Source organism: Primulina huaijiensis, chromosome 9 (genome assembly GCF_012295235.1).
Source record: "Primulina huaijiensis isolate GDHJ02 chromosome 9, ASM1229523v2, whole genome shotgun sequence".
Taxonomy (NCBI): Eukaryota; Viridiplantae; Streptophyta; class Magnoliopsida; order Lamiales; family Gesneriaceae; genus Primulina; species Primulina huaijiensis.
Window position 1 is genome coordinate 16,506,756 of NC_133314.1, and position 22,947 is coordinate 16,529,702.

A 22,947-nucleotide genomic window follows, 5' to 3' on the forward strand; every position below is an offset into this window, starting at 1 on the left:
TTGAGATTCTCTCATGTTTATATTTTGAGATCCCACACTTTCCCATGGTGGTTCCTGAGAAGATGACCAAGTTATAGCAGGTGTTTCACCTCCTGCTGTGTTCATCTTTAGATCTACAACTTTGAGATTTGCGAAAGATTCCGCAAGCTCTTGTAGATCTTCAAGACCAACATTTTCTAAAGTTGTCATCAGATTAATTTTTTTCTGAGACAGACTTGATTAGATTGATCATCTTTTTTTTTCAGTCAAAGGTTTCGACACCACTCTGGCTTTCCCTTGTTGATGTAACAAAGGTTCAGTACCAAATGATGGTGGTAACCAACCTCCTGATGTTCTCTTACTAGAACTGGGTTGTTGTTCTAGTTTTTGAATTCTTATTTGAATATCCTTTAATATTTCAAGAATTTCTTCCTGGTTTTCAAGGATTTTTTCTACTCTTTGCAGTACAAAGTATAGCATGTTGCCATAATTTTGTACTGTCTTCTGAATTTCTCTAAGATCTAAAGAAAGCTTAGAGGAATCTGGTACTATTTCCATAAACTTATTTGATTGAATCATAAGTTTACCTGAGGGTGCTGAAGATTCCCTTTCTGCTCTGGATATCTAACAATAGTTAGATGTTCTTGTTTATATTCCAAAATATTGGAATAATCCTTGTAAATTATTTTTCTCGAACCTAAGTTCGGATTCATAATTTTCGAAATTCTCTTCCTCAAACATTTCGTTTCTTTATAATAATAAATTTTGTGTTTGAAATAAATTAACCTGGCTCTGATACCATTTAAGTTCGGTACCCCAACTCAGAGCTCCACCTTTCGCATCAGGAGACGAGGGATCAAGTGATCAATAACAGGGTGACACACTTAAGGGTACCTATCAGCTTGCTAACCTCAAACTCTGTAGAAGAGCCTAGGTTGTCCCCTACGGAGAGTCGTTCTTCGTGTCAGATCACACGATAGAGGCTCAGGGCTCTTTATAAGCTCTGATACCATTTTGAAAGCGCGGGGATCAATTACAATTAAATAAAGAATAAGGGCAATTTTTGTATATATGAAAAATCTCTCTCTCTCCAGGGAGTGATAGCCAAAATATGTTTGATATGGGGACTGATTCCCAATTAACCCAAACATGTTGGTATCCCGTCTAATCTGACCAACTTCCTTTAATTAAAAAAATAAGCCAAAAACTTGGTGAGACGATCTCACAGGTCGTATTTTGTGAGACAGATCTCTTATTTGGGTCATCCATGAAAAAATATTATTTTGTATGTTAAAAATATTACATTTTATTGTGAATATCGATAGGGTTGACCCGTCTCACAGATAAAGATTCGTGAGACCGTCTCACAAAAAACTTACTTTAAAAATAATTAGTATAAATCCAGACTTTGCTGGTCGGAAAAATGTGGAGCAGAAATTTCGGATTGTATGTCTTTGATATAGATTTAAAATTTGCAACATTTTTATAATATTTTTTATTTCTATATATTTTTTAAAAAAGCTCCACCAAATTCATATATATTATATGCATCATAAATTATGAAAAGTTATAAAAATTAATATTTAATATAGTCTATGAACAGATAATTAAATAAATAATTATTTTTTTTGTAATATATTAAAGAATGTTGAAAATTAATATTTAAAATGTGTATGTTGAATATTTGAATGTTGAATATTTGAATGTTGAAAATAAGAGTTGTAAATATTGAAAATTAGTGTGTGATGATGTAGGTAATGAAGATTTTATTTTTGGATTATTTGTAAAGATTTTCTATAAATAGATCTCTCATTTGTGAAGAAAATCACAATTGAGTTGAGAGAAAAATATTATAAAGTGTGTAGTGTGATAATTTTGAAAGTTTGAGATTTTTATTTTTTACCGTAAATTTTTACTTTTTCACAACACGTTATCAGCACGAAGCTCTAAAAGTCCTCCATATTTTTCCAAGCTCCAAAACAGAAGAAAAAAGTAACAAAAGTAATAATATTTATTTTATTGTTTATTTATTTATTGTTTATATATTTAATATATAATGTTATTATAAATAATAAAAATAAATTTTTCAAAAAAAACTTGTTATAAATCCTGGGAGGATGTTAAGACGACATCCCACACTCCCGGTAAGGGATACGACAAGTATAAAAGCCTATAAGATTTTTAAACAAAATATCTTATGACATTTCATTATAATATTGTGATATGATATAAATAATTATTTAAAACATTACTAATATTATATACACCATATTATTACCATAAAATTATACAAATACATATATTTATTTTCTTGTACACCAACGGTCATAAACGGTAACAAAACAGCTAGTTTTTGCCCTATAAATATGATCTCACAAGCATATTCAATCACTCCAACTTTCTCTTCTTCTCTAAAATTATTCTTCATCAAATTTTTGAAGAAAAAAGAAGATGGCTTTCACAAAGTTATTTTTAATTATTTTGGTTATAATACTCACGAATCTTGTATTTATCAGAGGATATCCTACTCGTGTGTTTTCTTTATTTTTACGAATGCTTGTATTTGTTGTTTATCCATTACTTTGTATTGTAATATTCATTAACTAATAAAATACATCGTAATTTTTTTAGTACCACCATGTTAAACTTGGCAAAGCTCGAATTCATTGCTCTTGATATTACGGGGAAAAATTATATGTCATAGACTCTCGATGTAAAAATGCATCTTGAGTCATTAGGTCTAAATGAGACCATAAAAGAAAATGGCATATGCACATCACAAGAAAAGGCAAGAGCCATGATATTATTGCGTCGACATCTCGACGACGGATTAAAATGTGAATATCTGATTGAAAAAGATCTCATGGTTTTGTGGAAGGGATTAAAAGAAAGATTCGAATATATAAGGGAAGTTATACTTCCGACAGCCCGGGATGAATGGAATACGTTGAGATTCCAAGATTTTAAGAAAGTCAGTGATTACAATTCAACGATGTATCGAATAATCTCGCAGCTAAAATTTTGTGGACATGAGGTTACAGAATCGTAAATGCTTGAAAAAACATTTTCCACTTTTCACGCATCAAATATAAATCTACAACAACAATATAGAGTGCGTGGATTTGCGAGATATTCTGAACTCATCGCCTGTCTTCTCATGGCTGAAAAGAATAATGAGCTGTTAATGAGAAATCATCAGGCACGACCCATTGGTTCAATGGCATTTCCTGAAGTAAATGTCGTAAGCAAAAATGAATGTAAACCTGGAAACCAAAATCATAGTTATAGATAAGATTTTGGTCGAGGACAAAATCGAGGTCGTGGTCGTGGAAGTGGTCGTGGTCGTGGTCGTGGACGCGGCCGTGGTTTTGAAAATAATCGAGATAGTTATTTCTATAACTTATCTCAAAAGAGCGTCCCAAACCACCCACCGAAAAGGCATCAAGAGAATATGAGTGTTAATGAGAATCACTCAAAAAGATTTGAAAGTTCTTGTTTCAGATGTGGTACTCCAGGACATTGGTCCCGTATTTGTCGAGCCCCTGAGTACCTTTGTAAACTTTATAAAGAATCAATAAAGGGGAAAGAAAAAGAGACCAACTTTACTGAACACAGTGAACCTTTGAGTGGTTCAACTCATTTTGATGCTGGAGATTTTCTGATTGATTTCTCAGATAATGATCAATTTGCTGGTGGAATAAATATGTAAAATATTTTTCCATGTACTCGTATGATAATGTTTTATAGTGTGTTATATTTATAAATATGTATTGTATTGTATTTTATTGTCAGTAATTTTATTTCATTGCATATTTTTTTGAAGTTCAAATATGGAAAATGCTATGAACCAAGCTGAAGTTTGCATACCTGATAGTGGTACAACGCACACTATCCTCCGAGATAAAAGATATTTCTTGGAACTAAAACCAACAAAAACAACGGTGAATACAATATCAGGTCCTGTAGACTTGATTAAAGGATGTGGTAAAGCACAATTTTTGTTACCTAATGGTACAAAATTTTTGATCAATGATGCTTTATATTCACCACAATCGAAAAGAAATTTGTTGAGTTTTAATGATATATATTCCCATGGGTATGATACTCAAACAATGAATGAAGGGAATGAGAAATATATGTGTCTTACCACATATAAATCAGGAAAGAAATATGTGATTGAAAAACTACCAATGCTCCCTACTGGATTGCATTATACACATATACGTCCCATTGAATCAAACATGGTAATTGATAATTCTTCAATATTAACCAATTGGCATGATCGATTAGGACATCCTGGTTCAACAATGATGCGAAGAATTATAGAAAATACACATGGTCATCCATTGAAAGACCAGAAGATCTTTCAGAATAATAAGTTTCAATGTAAAGCATGTTCTCTTGGAAAACTTATTATAAGACCATCACCAGCCAAAATCCAAACTGAATCACCAATGTTTCTTGAACGTATTCAGGGTGATATTTGTGGACCAATCCATCCACCATGTGGACCATTCAGATACTTTATGGTATTGATTGATGCCTCCAGCAGATGGTCACATGTATGTTTATTGTCAACTCGAAATGTTGCATTTGCAAGATTACTTGCTCAAATAATAAAATTGAGGAATCAATTTCCCGATTATACAATCAAGAAAATTAGACTTGATAATGCTGGTGAATTTACTTCCCAGACTTTCAATGATTATTGTATGTCTATGGGAATCATTGTTGAGCATCCTGTTGCTCATGTACATACTCAAAATGGATTGGCTGAATCATTGATTAAACGTCTGCAAATGATTGCTAGACCAATGATTATGAAAACAAAGCTCCCTATTTCTATATGGGGACATGCAATTTTACATGCTGCTTCATTAATTCGCATCAGACCAAGTGCATATCATAAATACTCCCCATTGCAGCTTGCATTTGGTAAAGAACCAGACATTTCTCATCTGAGAATTTTTGGATGTATGGTGTATGTGCCTATTGCACCACCTCAACGAAAGAAAATGGGACCTCAAAGAAAGATTGGAATTTATATTGGTTATGATAGTCCATCGATCATTCGATATCTTGAACCACAGACAGGCGACGTGTTCACAGCACGTTTTGCTGATTGTCATTTTAATGAGGAAATCTTCCCAATGTTAGGGGGAGAACAGAAACATACCGAAAAAGAAATTACATGGTATGTATCATCATTGTTACATCTGGATCCAAGAACAAAACAATGTGAAAAAGATGTACAGCAAATTGTGCACTTGCAAAGAATAGCAAATCAAATACCAGATGCATTTGCAGACACAAAAGGGGTAACTAAATCATATATACATGCTGCAAATGCCCCTGCTCGAATTGAAATTCCGAAGAAACAAATTGAAGATAGTCATGATGTCATTAAACGCCTGAAGCGTGGAAGGCCAGTTGGTTCCAAGGATAAAAATCCTCGAAAAAGAAAATTCATAGAGAAACACAATGATCACAAAATAGAGAATGATGTTCCTGAAGAAACACATAATGATCACAAAATAGAGAATGATGTTCCTGAAGAAACACATGATGATGAAAATGTTTTGTCAGAACCACAAACTGACGAGAATCATGAAATCTCTATCAATTATATTAATACTGGAAAAATATGGAACCGAAAAGATATAGAAGAAATTGATGATATATTTTCTTATAATGTGGCAATCGACATCATAAATGATAATGAAGATCATGAACCAAAATCTTTTGGTGAATGTAAAAATCGGCAGGATTGGATAAAATGGAAAGATGCCATCCAGGTTGAATTGGATTCGCTAAATAAACGTAATGTTTTTGGACCTATAGTCCTTACACCTGAAGGTGTAAAACCTGTTGGATACAAATGGGTTTTTATTCGAAAGCGAAATGAGAAAAATGAAATAGTAAGATATAAAGCTCGACTTGTTGCACAAGGTTTTTCTCAAAGGCCTGGAATTGATTATGAAGAAACGTATTCTCCTGTGATGGATGCAATTACGTTTCGGTATTTGATTAGCTTGGCAGTATCTGAAAATTTAGAAATGCGTCTTATGGATGTTGTTACAGCCTACTTATATGGATCACTTGATAGTAATATATATATGAAAATCCCTGAAGGATTTAAGATGCCTGAAGCACAAAGTTCAAAACCCAGAGAATGTTATTCTGTGAAATTACTAAGATCATTATATGGGTTGAAGCAATCCGGCAGAATGTGGTATAATAGGCTAAGTGATCACTTGATGAAAAAGGGATATGTAAATAATTCAATATGCCCTTGTGTTTTCATTAAGAAAACAACATCCGGATGCGTAATTATTGCTGTATATGTTGATGATTTAAACATCATTGGAACAAATAAGGAAATTCAAGAAGTTGTGTCATACTTGAAAGAAGAATTTGAAATGAAGGATCTTGGAAAAACCAAGTATTGTCTGGGTTTACAAATTGAACAAAAAGAATGTGGAATATTTGTTCACCAGACAAATTATACAGAAAAGATCCTTAAACGTTTTAATATGGACAAATCAAATCCTTTAAGTACTCCAATGGTTGTTAGATCATTAAACATAGAAAAGGATCCATTCCGTCCATGTGAAGATGATGAAGATATTCTTGGTCCAGAAGTACCATATCTAAGTGCTATCGGTGCCCTTATGTATCTTACAAATTGTACAAGGCCTGATATATCTTTTGCCGTAAATTTATTGGCAAGATTTAGCACATATCCAACAAAGAGACATTGGAACGGAATTAAACATATATTCCGTTATCTACGAGGAACGACAGACTTGGGACTTTTGTATTCAAAAGATGCTAATCCAAGTATAATTGGTTATGCCGATGCTGGATACTTATCTGATCCACACAAAGCACGTTCTCAAACTGGATATGTATTTACTCGTGGAGGCACTGCAATTTCTTGGCGTTCACAGAAACAAACACTTGTAACAACTTCATCAAATCATGCCGAGATTATTGCACTACATGAAGCAAGCCGTGAATGTGTGTGGTTAAAATCAATGACTCAACATATCCAAATCTCATGCGGATTATCATTCGACGAGAAGCCTGTGATACTATATGAAGATAATGCTGCATGTGTTGCTCAAATGAAAGAAGGATACATAAAAAGCGACAGAACTAAACATATTCCTCCTAAGTTCTTCGCATTCACCAAGGAGCTTGAGAAGAATAAATGTATTGATGTTCGTCACATTCAATCAAGTGAAAACTCATCAGATCTCTTCACAAAGGCACTTCCTACGACAATATTCAGAAAGCACATATATAATATTGGGATGCGCAATCTACGAAATTTGTGAAGAATTGTTCGTATCAACATGAGGGGGAGTTTACGTGACTGCACTCTTTTTCCCTTACTATGGTTTTTATCCCAATGGGTTTTTCCTAGTAAGGTTTTTAACGAGGCAGTACAAAAACACGTAATGAAGACATCATCGTATCATGATCATCATCACAAGGGGGAGTGTTGAAAATTAATATTTAAAATGTGTATGTTGAATATTTGAATATTGAAAATAAGAGTTGTAAATATTGAAAATTAGTGTGTGATGATGTAGGTAATGATGATTTTATTTTTGGATTATTTGTAAAGATTTTCTATAAATAGATCTCTCATTTGTGAAGAAAATCACAATTGAGTTGAGAGAAAAATATTATAAAGTGTGTAGTGTGATAATTTTGAGATTTTGAGATTTTTACTTTTTACCGTAAATTTTTACTTTTTCACAACAAAGAAGATGATAATAAAAACAAACAAAAAATCAGATGATCACAATTAGAACTAATGCGGCCTAGATATATCATTTATGGAAATTGTTTGCGCCTTGTAAATATTTGATAATTCAAACAAAATCCTATTTTGTGCGGAAAAAAATGATATACATTGTTTTAAGGGTAAATTTGCTTTAAATCCTCACACCCAAACATAAATTTGTATTATTTTTTGTCATAAAAATTGTTTTTGAACTCCTCGGTCCACGACAAAATGTGTGTGCCCAAATATTATCATCATATTTTCAATATTTTGTATCGATTTTCATCCGAAAGACAAATATGTTATACATATTTGGATAGTCGAAAATCATATATTAGTACCAAATTTGAAACAATTGATACTCAAATATCATATATTAGTATCATATTTTTAATGTTTTGTATCTTTTTTATTCAAGAAAATACATACGAGCCTAGAGAGTTCAAACACATTTTTTTTAAAACGGAGATTTAAAAACAAATTTTTGTCTGCTTTTGAGTATTTTTGAACAATTTACCAGTTATTTTAAATTCACAAATACTGTATAAACAAACAATAAAATGAGGAGGAAACTAATGGATTTATGACTGGATTACTTATTAAGTTGCAAAATACAAAGACTTGGTGTTGAAATTAATAGGCCATTGGATTTGGTGTGGAAATTAATTGGCGTAGGTTAGATATTAGAATGCAAGTGGCTTTCTTTATTATTATAACTTGGTAACATTAATTAGTTGACTAGGTGACAAATTCACACTCAAAAGTTTTTAACGAGTAAAAAAAATTATATGCCAATTCCATAACGGGGTATATCATATTAAATAAAAAAATTGTAATGAGAAAATCTATATATTATAGTAAAGTATATTTGAAGGAAAGGAAAGAAAATTGAGATACAACAATTGTCTTTGTCTTAGACATAATAATTTAGAACATAAGGTTAAATATTGTATTGTTTAAAATATTTAAATTGTACATTTATTACTTGTTATAATTTTTAGTAAATTAACAAACGTACAATTATACAAAAAAGTATATAAAAATAGAAAGATTTTTATATTTTGAAGCAGTCACTTATTCTTTTAACCAACTTGTTAATATTTTTGTTTGGACCAAATCCATGGATCATCTTTACCTTGTGACAATTAATCGTTGATCTTTTCAAATTTTGAACATGATTTGATTATATTATATTATATGGTATTTTTGTTTGGGTTTTTTTATTATTAATTTAAAAATAAAAAAAATATTTCAAAAATAATTTAAAATAAAATAATTTTGTAAAATTATTAATCGATGCGGATGCTCGTCATGCTTACAAAGCACGGATTCTCCACCTCACTCTTCATGTATATTTATAAATATATTATTATTATTATTGTTATTATTATTATTAATATTAATTTAATTCGAATGAAAAATATAAATATTTATAATATATGGTAATTATTAAATATTTTGTATTATTTGGTTGGGTGATTTAAAAATTAAAGATATGACAGGATTGAAGGGAGAAAATTAATGAGAATAAAAACAGCAGTCTTTCATCAATACACCAATAAGAAGTTTAATTTTAGTATATAGTATCGATAAAACTCGCTGAATTATAATATTTTCATTCTATTCTTAAATTTACATTGTTTATTTTATATTTAAACTATTATTATTAATTGAATTTCAATCAAAACATAAAAACTCACACTGCGTGAAAGTATATTTATAAATATATTATTATTATTATTAATTATAATTTTTAATAATTAATTTAATTCGAATAAATAATATAAAAATATAAATATTTACAAATATATGGTAATTATTAAATATTTTGTATTATTTAGTTGAGTGATTGAAAAATTAAAGATATGAGAGGATTGAAGTGAGAAAATTAAGGAGAATAAAAATAGTAGTCTTTTATCAATATACCAATAAGAAGTTTAATTTTAGCATATAGTATCGATATAACTTACGCTGAATTATAATATTTTCTTTCTATTCCTAAATTTACATTGTTTATTTTCTATTTAAGCTATTATTATTAAGGGAGGATTGTTAAAAAATACCCCATGAAAACTTAAAATTTGTGCTCAGTCCCCAATTAATAAAATAATATGCTGCACTCCCTATATCCAATTTTATTTTGTTTTGAGTCCCTAAATCAATTATTAATTAAATTTCTCTTTAATTTTTTTCCAACTAATATTTAAATAATATATGTAGACCATACGTCTATTATTAGGATTTGTTTGGACCAGACTTCTCCATTATTCCTTTTCTATTTTCTCTCCTCTGTTCGTGTGATAAAACCCTCCTTCCCCCAACCCACCAAATCGACCCTCGTTTGAGAAAATCCAGCCGCTTTCTTCACTGATCGGAGAAACCCATCGGCCGAAAGGGTCTTCTGACAACGACGGAGAACCATTAGTAAGGCGCACGAGGTAAAAACAGAATCAAGTGAGAAAGTCCGTGAGTTTCTCCGATTTTTCATTTTTCGAAATTTTTTTTATATTTTTGTGGTTTTTTGTGGATCTTACAACGTTTGTTGTCGATTTTTTGTAGTTTATTCATTGGAGAAGTTTTTTTCATTGATATTCGAGAACTGTAAGTTTTTTCATTTTTTTATATTTATTTGCATGTTCTGTCGATTTGTAAGAATGAGAAGAATTTTCTTTGTTTGGACTGCTGTGAAGGAATTTGTCCTCGTTGCCTCATTCATCATCTTTCTCGCCGACTGTTGCAGGTATGTCTCTAAATTAGTGATTCATATTTTAAAAAAAATATATGTTATTTACGTAATGTAATGCCATAAATTAATCTATGGTTTGATTTTTGTTGGGGGAGTTTTCTCCCTTTCTTTATTAATTGATTATTTTTCTAGTTTAGTGGCTTTGTTTAGTGTGAATTTCAAATATAGAGGTACGTGTATCATGATGTTACAAGGTTGGGGATGTTGATAAATTAATAGATTGTGCTCAAGTGCAAGTAAAAATTGATATTTTCCGTAGTTTAAATCTCCATTTTACAATCTAATTTTGTGGATATAAATACAATGTTCTAAAAAGTGTAGTAAAGGACTTTTACATTAGATATATCTCGTGGACCTCAGAAGAAGTTGATGTATAAAGGTCAAAACGAAACTTATAAATGAATGCTTCAAAAAATAAGATGATTTTTTGTATTATTTTGGATGACCTAGTTGGTTCCCTCTTGTCACAATAACCAAAAGGGATGCAAAAAATCTATGGTCATGTACAGAATTAGTGACTCGTATTTGCTGTAATTTGACTGTTTGAAATAATATGTGGTCATGTATACAATTATGATTTCAATTCCAAAATTAACTTTGATTGTATTTTCAAAATAAGTTATTTCGGTCGGTTGTACAACCATTATTTTTGTCGATCATGTACCACCATCTCATTGTTTTTCATCTTTTTTGATAGGATGGCAGTGTTTCTGTTTTTGTTTGCCTTGTTTTTTATTTTACTAAATTTTATGGTACAAAATATGTGGATTAATTTTAGAAGTTTATGTTGTTTTTAATTCTGTATATCGATATTGTTATTTTTTGTCTTTTATGTAGAAATGGTTAAAAAGAAAGTTGATGAAAATGATGCTAAAATGCAGAGCAAAAAAGATGCAATGTCACGATGTTCTTCTACTTATTTTAGAAAAGTAATAAACAAACTTGAACCAAAACTGAATAAGAGGCAACGAGCAAGGATCATTGGTACTCCTTTTGGTAAATGGTTGAAGATGCCTAAACTGTCTATCTACAGTACCCGAGTTGATGTCGTATTAAGGAGTTTCAACATTGATTCACTCTCTTTTATCTTTGGAAAGGGCATCGTCATCCCTTTCACATCATTTGAATTTTCTATCGTCATTGGTCTACCTCATGGAGGACAACCTGTAAACCAAGAGCTCGGAACAAAGTCTGATTTTTTGTCACGTTATTTTGCAGGGAAGCTTATCAAAGCCACGAGGAAGTCGATTTCTGAAAATTTGTTGTTAATAGCCGAATCAGAAGATAACTCACATTTGGATGATTTTGTTAGAATGTTTATCTTGTTTGCGTTTAATTGCATAGTATTTCCGCTGAGTACCTATTTGACTCCCCGGTTTGTATTTTCTTACATTGATGATTTGACCAATTTCTTTGGATATTCATGGGGAGATGCTGCGCATAGATTTCTATGCGATAAAATTTCTGGACATATTGTGAATTCGGAAGGAGCATCTGGAAGGAAAACATACTTGGATGGTTGTGTTGTCGGGATGATGGTGAGTTTGTATTATTTTTTGTAACAACTTTTATATAAATATTTTGTATCATAATTTTTATTTTATCATTATTTATGTAGGCTTGGGTGTACGAAAAAGTTCCTTCGTTAGGAGTAGTATCCGGATCCCCGCGTACATATCCCCGTTTGTTCAAGTGGTGTGAAAGCAAGATTCCGTTAAAAGTTGAAGAAGCGGAGGCTTTGATCAAAAGAATCACTTGTACGAAGGTATTTTGTTTTCAGATAATTTTCGAGTATTTCAAAGTTGATAATTTTTCTTTTTTAATATCTGAAAGGTGTTTGACATCATTCTATTTGGTGAGGAATTGGAACTATTTGATCAGAAGGAGGAAAATATAAAGGTATACCAATATATTCACAAAATGGATTTTAGGTTGTATTAAGAATCAGTGTTGATTTATTTAGGTGTTGAATTTTCAGGTGTCGTCTAAAATGAAGGATGCAGAAACAATATACAAAATTAAGAGATTGGAAAAACTTGTTGAAGACCAATTCAACGAGATTCAAATGCTTAAACAAATGTGTTGTCAATCTGATGGAATGGTGACAAAGAATGTTGTTGGTGGTCGGGTAGATTGTGAGGTGAACGTTGGAAAAAAAGACGATAAGAATGTTTCGTTTGGAGATTTTGACATCGATTTAGGTGGATACAATGGATTCCATAATGTTGAAGTCGTTCAAAATGTGATTAAAGGCGACGGTGTTGGTTTAACTGAGGTGGATGTGGGAGTAAATAAGGTTCACATAGATGAGTCTTCGAGAGAGATAATAGATGAAAGTAATGATGTTAATTGTGTATCTGGCTCACAAAATGACACAATTAGTAATGTTATATCTTCAATTGTGAAGAATGTACTTACAAGAACTAATCGTGTGAAAAAGAGAAAGCCAGACATGTTTGTCACTCCTCCAAGTTCCACCCCAAGACGCAAAACAAAGGCCATTGTAGAATGCAAAGAGTACACTGTACTTAGTGATGAGGTATCATGTACATTAATTGTCATGATTTTTGTTATGGTTTGTTTAGAATTATTTCATTTATTTTAAATTTTGTTTCAATATTGTTGTTCCATAGGGAGACACAAACATAGAAGACGAGAAGATATCAGCTGATAAAGACGAGCTAAAACTTAAAAATTTCAGGGGTAGAGAAGATTTTTGTGGTTGTGAAGAAGTATCCGAGAAGGAGCGCAATGTAATAATGAATTATCTTACGGGGGAAAGATTAAGGTACAATTCACAGTATTTTTTATATTTATTTATTATTTTTTATGATATTTAACCATAATCTTGTTTTTTTAGTGGTAGCGTGTGGGAGGGAGAAAGATTCAAAATATTTGGCATTGATTTCTANTAAATGTAATTATTTGTTATTTTATATGCTTAGGATGAGGTATTGGGTGCGTTACAGAGATTGAACAGAAAACGGAAGTTGAATGATGATGGCTATCGTGATTTTTTATCAGATTTGACAAATGATTCGAGGGGAAAATTAGAACAACTAGATAGAAAGTTGAAGGATCGTTGTAGATATTTGTTGTTCCCAATTAACATTAAATATCACTGGTTCTTACTTGTATACGTAATTGAGAAGAGAGAGTTTGAATTTAGAAACTCGATATACACATCCATGTCACTTGGAACAGCAAGATCTTATGTAAGTTCATATTTAAATGGTTATTTAATTACGAGCATGTTGTTCATATTAACTGATTGTTTGTTGTTATTGTTAGGCTACTTTCTTAGTTGGGTATATGAGGATAATGTTCAATTACAGAATGGATAAAAAGGTGAACCACGTTTTCTGCCGACAACAAGGTGCTGATTTGAATTGTGGTATTTACACATGTTTGTGGGCGGAGTGTTATGCTCGTGATGACGATGAAGCTTGGAACTATGAAAAGGTATGTACAATCAACAGTTTCAGAGCACGTATTGCTGCAACCATTCTATCTGACGATAATGGATTGTTCGGTAAAGATAAATGAGCACGTATCGCTGCGTTGGTATTTTGAGTAGATAATATTATATTCTGATTTTGTATCTATAGCTTGTTGGTGTTTTGAATAGATAATATTATCTTGTTATTTTGTAACTTTACATCGAAGAAGGAATGTTTAATTAAATATTGAAGTTGTAGTTACATTGAAGCTATTTTGCCAAGTTCCAACAGTGGCTTGTTGTTTAAAACCACGATTCTCGTTTCTGCACAGCATTATAAATGCAGACTGCCATTTCTGGTACAAAAATAGTAAATTTCAGCATATTTTGTATGAATTTCAGCCTTCATTGTATTTATTTGAGTACATATATGGTTAATTCGAGCATACATCCTGAATGACAGTAGGATAGGATAAATGCAAAATGCCATGACAAATTGATGGCCGTGAGTTGGGAATCTATTTCCTTACAATGAATCCCGTCCACCCAACAATCGTTTTTGCATCACCATTTCTGGTACAAAAATGGTAAATTTCAGCCTATTTGGTATGAATTTCAGCATATATGGTATTAATTTGAGTACATATATGGTGATTTCGAGCATACTTCCCGAATGATAGTAGGATGAGATAAATGCAAACTGCCATGACAAATTGATGGCTGTGAGTTGGGAATTTATTTCTTTACAAAATGATTCGATTCCACCCAACAATCGTCTTTTACGCCATTTTTTTGGTACAAAAACACTATATTTCAGCATATTTTATATGAATTTCAGCATACATTGTATCAATTCGAGTACATAATTCGAGAATTCGAGCATACTTTTTTGAGTGGACACTACTACGAGATAAATGCAAACTCCTATGGCAAATTGATGGGTGAGAGTCGGGAATTTATTTCTTTACAACGATTCGAGTCCACCCAACAATCGTCTTTTACGCCAATTTTTTTGGTACAAAAACACTATATTTCAGCATATTTTATATGAATTTCAGCATACATTGTATCAATTCGAGTACATAATTCGAGAATTCGAGCATACTTTTTTGAGTGGACACTACTACGAGATAAATGCAAACTCCTATGGCAAATTGATGGGTGAGAGTCGGGAATTTATTTCTTTACAACGATTCGAGTCCACCCAACAATCGTCTTTTACGCCACTTTTTTTGGTACAAAAACACTATATTTCAGCATATTTTATATGAATTTCAGCATACATTGTATCAATTCGAGTACATAATTCGAGAATTCGAGCATATTTTTTTGAGTGGACACTACTACGAGATAAATGCAAACTCCTATGGCAAATTGACGGGTGAGAGTCGGGAATTTATTTCTTTACAACGATTCGAGTCCACCTGACAATAGTCTTTTACGCCACTATTTTTGGTACAAAAAAATATATTTCAGCATATTTTATATTAATTTCAGCATACATTGTATCAATTCAAGCACATAAATCGTGAATTCCAGCACACTTTTTTGAGTGGACACTACTACGAGATAAATGCAAACTCCTACGACAAATTCACGGGTGACAGTCGCGAATTTCTTCCTTTACAACGATTCGAGTCCACCCAACAATCGTCTTTTACGCCAATTTTTTGGTACAAATACACTATTTTTCATCATATTTTATATGAATTTCACCATACATTGGATCAATTCGAGTACATAATTCGAGAATTCGAGCATATTTTTTGAGTGGACACTTCTAGGAGATAAATGCAAACTCCGATGGCAAATTGATGGGTGAGAGTCGGGAATTTATTTCTTTACAACGATTGGAGTCCACCCGACAATAGTCTTTTACGCCACTATTTTTGGTACAAAAACAATATATTTCAGCATATTTTATATTAATTTCAGCATACATTGTATCAATTCGAGCACATAAATCGTGAATTCCAGCACACTTTTTTGAGTGGACACTTCTACGAGATAAATGCAAACTCATATGGCAAATTGATGGGTGAGAGTTGGGAATTTATTTCTTTACAACGATTCGAGTCCACCCGAAAAAAGTCTTTTACGCCACTATTTTTTGTACAAAAACAATATATTTCAGCATATTTTATATTATTTTCAGCATACATTGTATCAATTCGAGCATATAATTTGAGAATTCGAGCACACGTTTTTGAGTGGACACTACTACGAGATACATGCAAACTCATATGGCAAATTGATGGGTGAGAGTTGGGAATTTATTTCTTTACAACGATTCGAGTTCACCCGACAATCGTCTTTTACGCCACTATTTTTGGTACAAAAACAATATAGTTCAGCATATTTTATATGGATTTCAGCACACATTGTATAAATTCGAGCATATACTTTTAGAATACGAGCACACTTTTTTGAGTGAACACTACTACGAGATAAATGCAAACTCCTATGGAAAATTGATGGGTGAAAGTTGGGAATTTATTTCTTTACAACGATTCGAGTCCACCCGACAATCGTCTTTTACGCCACTATTTTGGTACAAAAACAATATATTTCAGCATATTTTATATTAATTTCAGTATACATTGTATCAATTCAAGCATATAATTCGAGAATTCGAGCACACTTTTTTGAGTGGACACTAGTACGAGATAAATGCAAACTCCTATGGCAAATTAATGGGTGAGAGTTGGGAATTTATTTCTTTACAACGATTCGAGTCCACCCGACAATCGGCTTTTACGCCACTATTTTTGGTACAAAAACACTATATTTCAGCATATTTTATATTAATTTCAGCATACATTGTATCAATTCAAGCATATAATTCGAGATTTCGAGCACACTTTTTTGAGTGCACACTAGTACGAGATAAATGCAAACTCCTATGGCAAATTGATGGGTGAGAGTTGGGAATTTATTTCTTTACAACGATTCGAGTCCACCCGACATTCGTCTTTTACGCCACTATTTTTTGTACAAAAACAATATATTTCAGCATATTTTATATGAATGTCAACATACGTTGTATCAATTCTAGTATATAATTCGAGAATTCGAGCATACTTTTTTGGATCGGAACTACTTCGAGATGGGAAAGAGCGCAGATCTCAGAGGTATGGGTGTCAGTAAGAAAAATATTTCTTTACAATTACAATGATTCCAGTCCACCCAACAATCGTCTTTACCGCCACTATTTTTAATACAAAAACAATATATTTCAGCATATTTTATATGAATGTCAACATACGTTGTATCAATTCTNGTTAAATGCAAACTCCTATGGCAAATTGATGGGTGAGAGTTGGGAATTTATTTCTTTACAATTACAATGATTCGAGTCCACCCAATAATCGTCTTTTACGCCACTATTTTTAATACAAAAACAATATATTTCAGCATATTTTATTTGAATGTCAGCATACGTTGTATCAATTCGAGTATATAATTCGAGAATTCGAACATACTTTCCTGACTGGACATTACTACGAGATAAATGCAAACCCCTATGATTAATTACAACATATTTAGTATGAATATTAGCATACATTGTATTAATTTGAGTACATATATCCATAATTTGACCATAATTCCTGAGTAGAAAAAATGAAAATAAAAATGCAAACTTGTCTTCTATTACATGGGTCAGCGTTGGGAATCTATTTCATTACAATGAACCAAGTCTGCACAACAATTGACATTTACATAAGTATTTCTGGTACACAAATGTTTAATTACAACATATTTAGTATGAATATCAGCATACATTGTATTAATTTGAGTACATATATCCATAGTTTGGGCATAATTCCTGAGTAGAAAAAAATTAAATAAAAATGCAAACTTGTCTTCTAGTACATGGTTCAGCGTTGGGAATCTATTTCATTAATTGCAATGAACAAAGTCTGTACAACAATTGACATTTACACAATTGATAAATCTGTAGTATATTTCCTACATAAAAGATGTTAAATCCAGCATACAACCACAAAATGCAAACTCATATAACAACCACATATCTCAGCAAAACAATCTTGAGTGGAATGGTAGAACACCTAAAAATAGTTCCAGCAACACAAAATAGAGTTAAACAAACATTAGCAATAGATCTCAGAAACAAAAATAGATCTCAACATTAGCAATATGATAAAATAACATGAATATCAATTTCATGATTCCCCACTAATAATTCCATTGAATCAAGTATACCTTTTTTTGTAGATGTTCCATCAAAAATTCTTCGTTTTACCATCTTCATTTTTCTGTTAATTTGAGATAAATACATTAGTAGTTTTCATAATATTGTAAGATACAAAACATAACTCAGCAAAAAAAAATTATAAAATAACATGAATATAAATTTCATGATTCCCCACTAATAATTCTACTGAATCAATTATACCTTTTTGTAGATGTTCCATCAAAAATTCTTCGTTCTACCATCTTCATTTTTCTGTTAATTTAAGATAAATACATTAGTAGTTTTTATAATATTGTAAGACACAAAACATAACTCAGCAAAAAAAATATTATAAAATAACATGAATATCAATTTAATGATTCCCCACTAATACTTCCACTGGATCAGGTACACCTTTTGTAGATGTTCCATCAAAAATCCTTCGTTCTACTATCTTCATTTTTCTGTGCATTAGAAAACATGTTAGTTGTTTTGACATCAATAATAATATTGTAAGACACAAATACATGAGTATAAGATATTTACTTGCAAGCAAATAGGTCAAAAACTTATTCAACAAAACATTATGCAAAGCTAGCTAATGGCTTCTTTGCAACTGCGTCGATTGTGGCCTTGCTTATGACACCGGCCACACTTTGACACACGTAGAACTTGAGATGCTATCCTTTGTGTTCTTCTTCGGCCTGGTTGGCTACGAACATCGGGAGGATTGATCATAATTGGGTGATCGGGATTGGGCTCATGCATCTCAAATGTAGGAATCGGATTTAGAATTCCTCTATAAGTTTCACGATATGAATCTGTCTTAAAGTATTTATCACAAAAATCATATAAAGACAATGCTTTTGACTCTATTGCTGCACATGCATGTTTGCAAGGAAGCCTATTAAGCTGCCAGGCTTTGCACGAACAAGTCGTAGCACACAAATCAACAGCAAATGATTTATCTCCGTCCACAACCTCAAAACTCCAAGAACATGCTTTCAACACTTTCAAACTACGAGATTCCGCATATGTTTTTGCAAGAACATTCTCCTTTGATGGACTCAATATCTTAATCATCCCCATTGACGCTTCACGTCTCCTGTGCATAATGTCCATAATTTGAATGCGGATCTGGTCCACCATGGCAACAATAGGAAGAAATCGTGCTGCTTTAACCCAATTGTTCCAACACTCGGCTATGTTATTATTTATAACACCCCACCGATTTCCCGGAAACCATGCATTTGCCCAACTTTCTGGAGACGATCTCACTATGAAGTCTCTAGCAATTGGCATTGACTTTATTATATTGTTAATATGTTGTTCAAACTCCTGTTTTGATGGGGCATATGCGGCTTTCTTGAAAACTGATGACCAATACTTCTTGTTGTGAAATGGGTATTTCCGCATGACCTACATTCAGATTACATAAAAAAAAATATTATAAAACAGTACATATAGTAATCTTTTTCAAAAAAAAATTAATACCACAATTATACAATTATGTAACAAACCTTATTCACAAAATTATCTACCAAATGACGCAGACAATAAGCATGATAACTACTTGGGAACATTAACTCAACAGCCTTGATTATCCCGGTATGCCTATCTGAGAAAAAAGTGAACTGGTCAAATCTGGTACAGTGATGCGAAAGCAAAACACCTTTAAGTTGGAAACAAAACCACCCCCAATTATCATCATTTTCAGCATCCACGACTGAATATGCTAATGTGAAAAGATCATCGTTAGCATCCTTAGCAACAGCAACCAAAATATTTCCCTTGTATTTATTCTTTATGTGAGTGCCATCCAAGAAAACCAAGGGCCTACATCCACGGATAAAACCAGTTGCACATGCATTGAAACAGATGAATAGCCGTTTAAATTTATTACTGCAATGATCAATTTCACACTCAACAATACTTCCGGGATTAGTTTCTTTGATAGCACCACAATACCATCTCAGTCTATCATAAGACTCATCCTCTGCACCATGAATGGCATGCATAGCCAATTCCTTACCTTTCCAAACCTTGTGGTAATTGAGCTCGACCCCATAATCTCTTTGAATATCTTTCAACATCATACATGGTCGATATGATGGTTCTCCCCTTAATCTCTCCATCACAACATTGGAAACCCATGCAGCATCAGCTTTAGGATGTCCTCTACTACGAAGATTGTCATCACCACACGTATGTATTAGATTACATTTTCTGATTCCAAAAAGATTGTCAGATTTGTGTCTTGAAGCATAAATTCTCCAAGAACAACTGTTTGCACTACAGACCATAATAACCTTCTGACTATCATTCTTTTTATACAAAAAGGACCGTCTCGTAGCAATTGCATAATTTTTAGCAAATGTTCGAAATTCTACAACATCTTTGAAGATCTGACCAGCCCCACGGATGCAATTACTCCACGCGTCTATGGAATTTATTGACAAACCAACTTCGAGACGAGCATCATTAATAGTCAGCGTACCATCTTCACATTCAACCCTATTATAATCAATCGAAAATTTTATTACAGTTCATTTTTAACATAGTACAAAATTATTAATGTGGCACAAATGAATATACTCAAGTGATGTTTAACAATTCAAATGATTAATGATTTGAAAGATATAACTTACACATGATCAATATTCAAAAGAAACATACACACAACAAATGACTTACCCAACAGAACAAAGGCCTACATAATAATTAACATCAACAAAATTCATAAGGAAATCAAAAATCAAGCCATAAGTTATTACCTCTCGACATCGTGGGATCCCATTGGTTCTTTGATTATTGCCTTCATAGTAATTATAGTAAGTTTCATAGAGACATGTAGATGAGTCATAATACGGACGTCATCATCTTCATTCAACGTCACATACTTCTTCATATGAGGGGCTAGATACTGCAAGGTCACATTTTGTGGAGAAATTTCCTCACATTTTCTTCCAAGATTGAGAAACAGCTCCATTACACTGAAGCCATCAGAAATTGAAATCATATAGAGGTCATCTTTATACTCGCAGCTACCCAGAAATGATAAATTTGTTGATCCAGATCCAGATTCCATTTCTACAAGAAATCGAACACAACGTTATGTTTCATGAGTGGTTGAAAATTATAATGAAAAAAACGATTTTTGGGTGGACGAGATTCATTGTAAGGAAAAAGATTCCCAACTCACACCCATCAATTTGTCATGGCAGTTGGCATTTATCTCATCCTACTGTCATTCAGGAAGTATGCTCGAATTAACCATATATATACTCAAATTAATACAATGAAGACTGAAATTCATACAAAATATGCTGACATTTACCATTTTTGTACCAGAAATGGCAGTATGCATTTATAATGCTGTGCAGAAACGAGAATCGTGGTTTTAAACAACAAGCCACTGTTGGAACTTGGCAAAATAGCTTCGATGTAATTACAACTTCAATATTTAATTAAACATTCCTTCTTCAAATGTAAAGTTACAAAATAACAAGGTAATATTATTATCTATTCAAAACACCAACAAGCTACAGATACAAAATCACAAGATAATATTATATACTCAAAATACCAACGCAACGATACGTGTTCATTTATCTTTACCGATATCTTTATTGTTGTGTGGTCGAAAAAGTACAAAATTGAACCGACAAACACCCCTTATAAGCATGTTTAAACGCACCTTATCAATTTCTGCAGTGGAATTTTGTTTTCTTATACTTTCTCGCTCAATCTATGCAATGGAATCTTGAACACATGTTTTTTTCGACTTTCTTCGGCTTTCTCGCTCAATTTCTGCACTGGAATCTTGATTACGCAAAAAAAAAAAAGGTTTTGTTTCTTCGAAAATCGGGGATGGAATAAGAAGCTCCAAGAGATTGTTTCTTTGAAAATCGGTGGGTTTCTTTGACGTGAGTTTAGGATTTGAGTCAAGATGGCTGCCTCCGATCAATGAAGAACTGTGAAGCTGGCGTCTTCATCGTTTACTTTAGGAATGGAGGTTTTGGCTTCTTCATCGTTTACTTTAGGAATGGAGGTTTTGGGACATGACTGACGGGAACAGGTAATAAATTAAAAGTCAAATATTTTAATGATAGGAAATCCCAAAATATAAACCATAAAATGGGTCAAGAGTGAGTCGGGGAGTAATTAAAAAAATAGATTGGAGGGAGGGACTGCAGAATAAACTTTTATGACGTGGGTACTGATCACAAATTCAGTGTTTTAATTAGGTATTTATCACCAATTTACTCTATTATTAATTGAATTTCAATCAAAACATAAAAATACAATATTAATATAAAAATACAATATTAATAATATTAATATATTATAGTGGAGTGAGGTGAATGCTCGTTCACGTGGAGAATCTGTGCTTTGTAAACACATATGCTCGTCCACGTGGAGCATATGTGCCTACAAAGCACGGATAATTGTCCACCTCACTCTAATCCATGTTTAAGCGTGGATTAAAGTAATTTTGTAAAATTATTTTATTTTGAATTATTTTTGTAATATTTTTTTATTTTTAAATTAATAATAAAAAAAACCTAATATTTAAATAGGATAAAATTATAAAGTATCCCCGTGTTAGATGGTGAGAAACAATACGTGCCACCAAACACGTCCTTATCGAATTACCAACTCTCCCCCCACTCTCGTTTAATTTCCCTTTGAATTAATTTCTTTAGATGGCCCGCCCCTTGACTTTTGGGTAATTATTGTATAACTATATATTTATTTAAATAAAAATTGGGGTTTATACATCACTTTATACT

At 32.2% G+C, this 22,947-nt stretch overlaps 2 protein-coding genes across 4 annotated transcripts; one reads left to right on the forward strand and one right to left on the reverse strand.

Moving 5' to 3' along the window:
- The first annotated feature begins 10,388 nt into the window (after positions 1–10,388).
- Positions 10,389–14,223, forward strand: LOC140985088 (uncharacterized). 2 transcript variants are annotated; one of them, XM_073452843.1, is made up of 7 exons: positions 10,389–10,514; positions 11,358–12,058; positions 12,139–12,285; positions 12,354–12,419; positions 12,499–13,059; positions 13,154–13,308; positions 13,466–14,223. In XM_073452843.1, the coding sequence occupies exons 2-7, from the start codon at positions 11,360–11,362 to the stop codon at positions 13,494–13,496; spliced, it is 1,659 nt and encodes a 552-aa protein (XP_073308944.1). In that variant the 5' UTR covers positions 10,389–10,514; positions 11,358–11,359; the 3' UTR covers positions 13,497–14,223. The 2 variants fall into 2 exon arrangements, with proteins under 2 accessions (XP_073308944.1, XP_073308945.1); XM_073452844.1 differs by lacking the exons at positions 12,354–12,419; positions 13,466–14,223 and having other exon boundaries at positions 13,154–13,424.
- A 4,445-nt stretch (positions 14,224–18,668) lies between these two features.
- LOC140985018 (uncharacterized) lies at positions 18,669–22,214 on the reverse strand. 2 transcript variants are annotated; one of them, XM_073452737.1, is made up of 4 exons: positions 21,852–22,214; positions 20,929–21,147; positions 19,675–20,668; positions 18,669–19,573 (listed from the first exon to the last, which is right to left on the reverse strand). In XM_073452737.1, exons 2-4 carry the CDS (start codon positions 21,141–21,143, stop codon positions 18,749–18,751), a joined length of 2,034 nt encoding a protein of 677 aa, XP_073308838.1. In that variant the 5' UTR covers positions 21,144–21,147; positions 21,852–22,214; the 3' UTR covers positions 18,669–18,748. The 2 variants fall into 2 exon arrangements, with proteins under 2 accessions (XP_073308838.1, XP_073308837.1); XM_073452736.1 differs by having other exon boundaries at positions 20,929–21,244.
- Positions 22,215–22,947: the final 733 nt, after the last annotated feature.

Bases quoted from the DNA above. Each gene is read 5' to 3' on its own strand.
- LOC140985088 (XM_073452843.1), top strand. From the start codon at position 11,360: ATGGTTAAAAAGAAAGTTGATGAAAATGATGCTAAAATGCAGAGCAAA. The intron at 12,286-12,353 runs GTATTTTGTTTT...AATATCTGAAAG, and splicing joins AAAGAATCACTTGTACGAAG to GTGTTTGACATCATTCTATT. The intron at 13,309-13,465 runs GTACAATTCACA...TTATATGCTTAG, and splicing joins CTTACGGGGGAAAGATTAAG to GATGAGGTATTGGGTGCGTT.
- LOC140985018 (XM_073452736.1), bottom strand. From the start codon at position 21,242: ATGGAATCTGGATCTGGATCAACAAATTTATCATTTCTGGGTAGCTGC. The intron at 20,669-20,928 runs GTAATAACTTAT...TGATTATAATAG, and splicing joins GGATCCCACGATGTCGAGAG to GGTTGAATGTGAAGATGGTA. The intron at 19,574-19,674 runs GTTTGTTACATA...ATCTGAATGTAG, and splicing joins TAGATAATTTTGTGAATAAG to GTCATGCGGAAATACCCATT.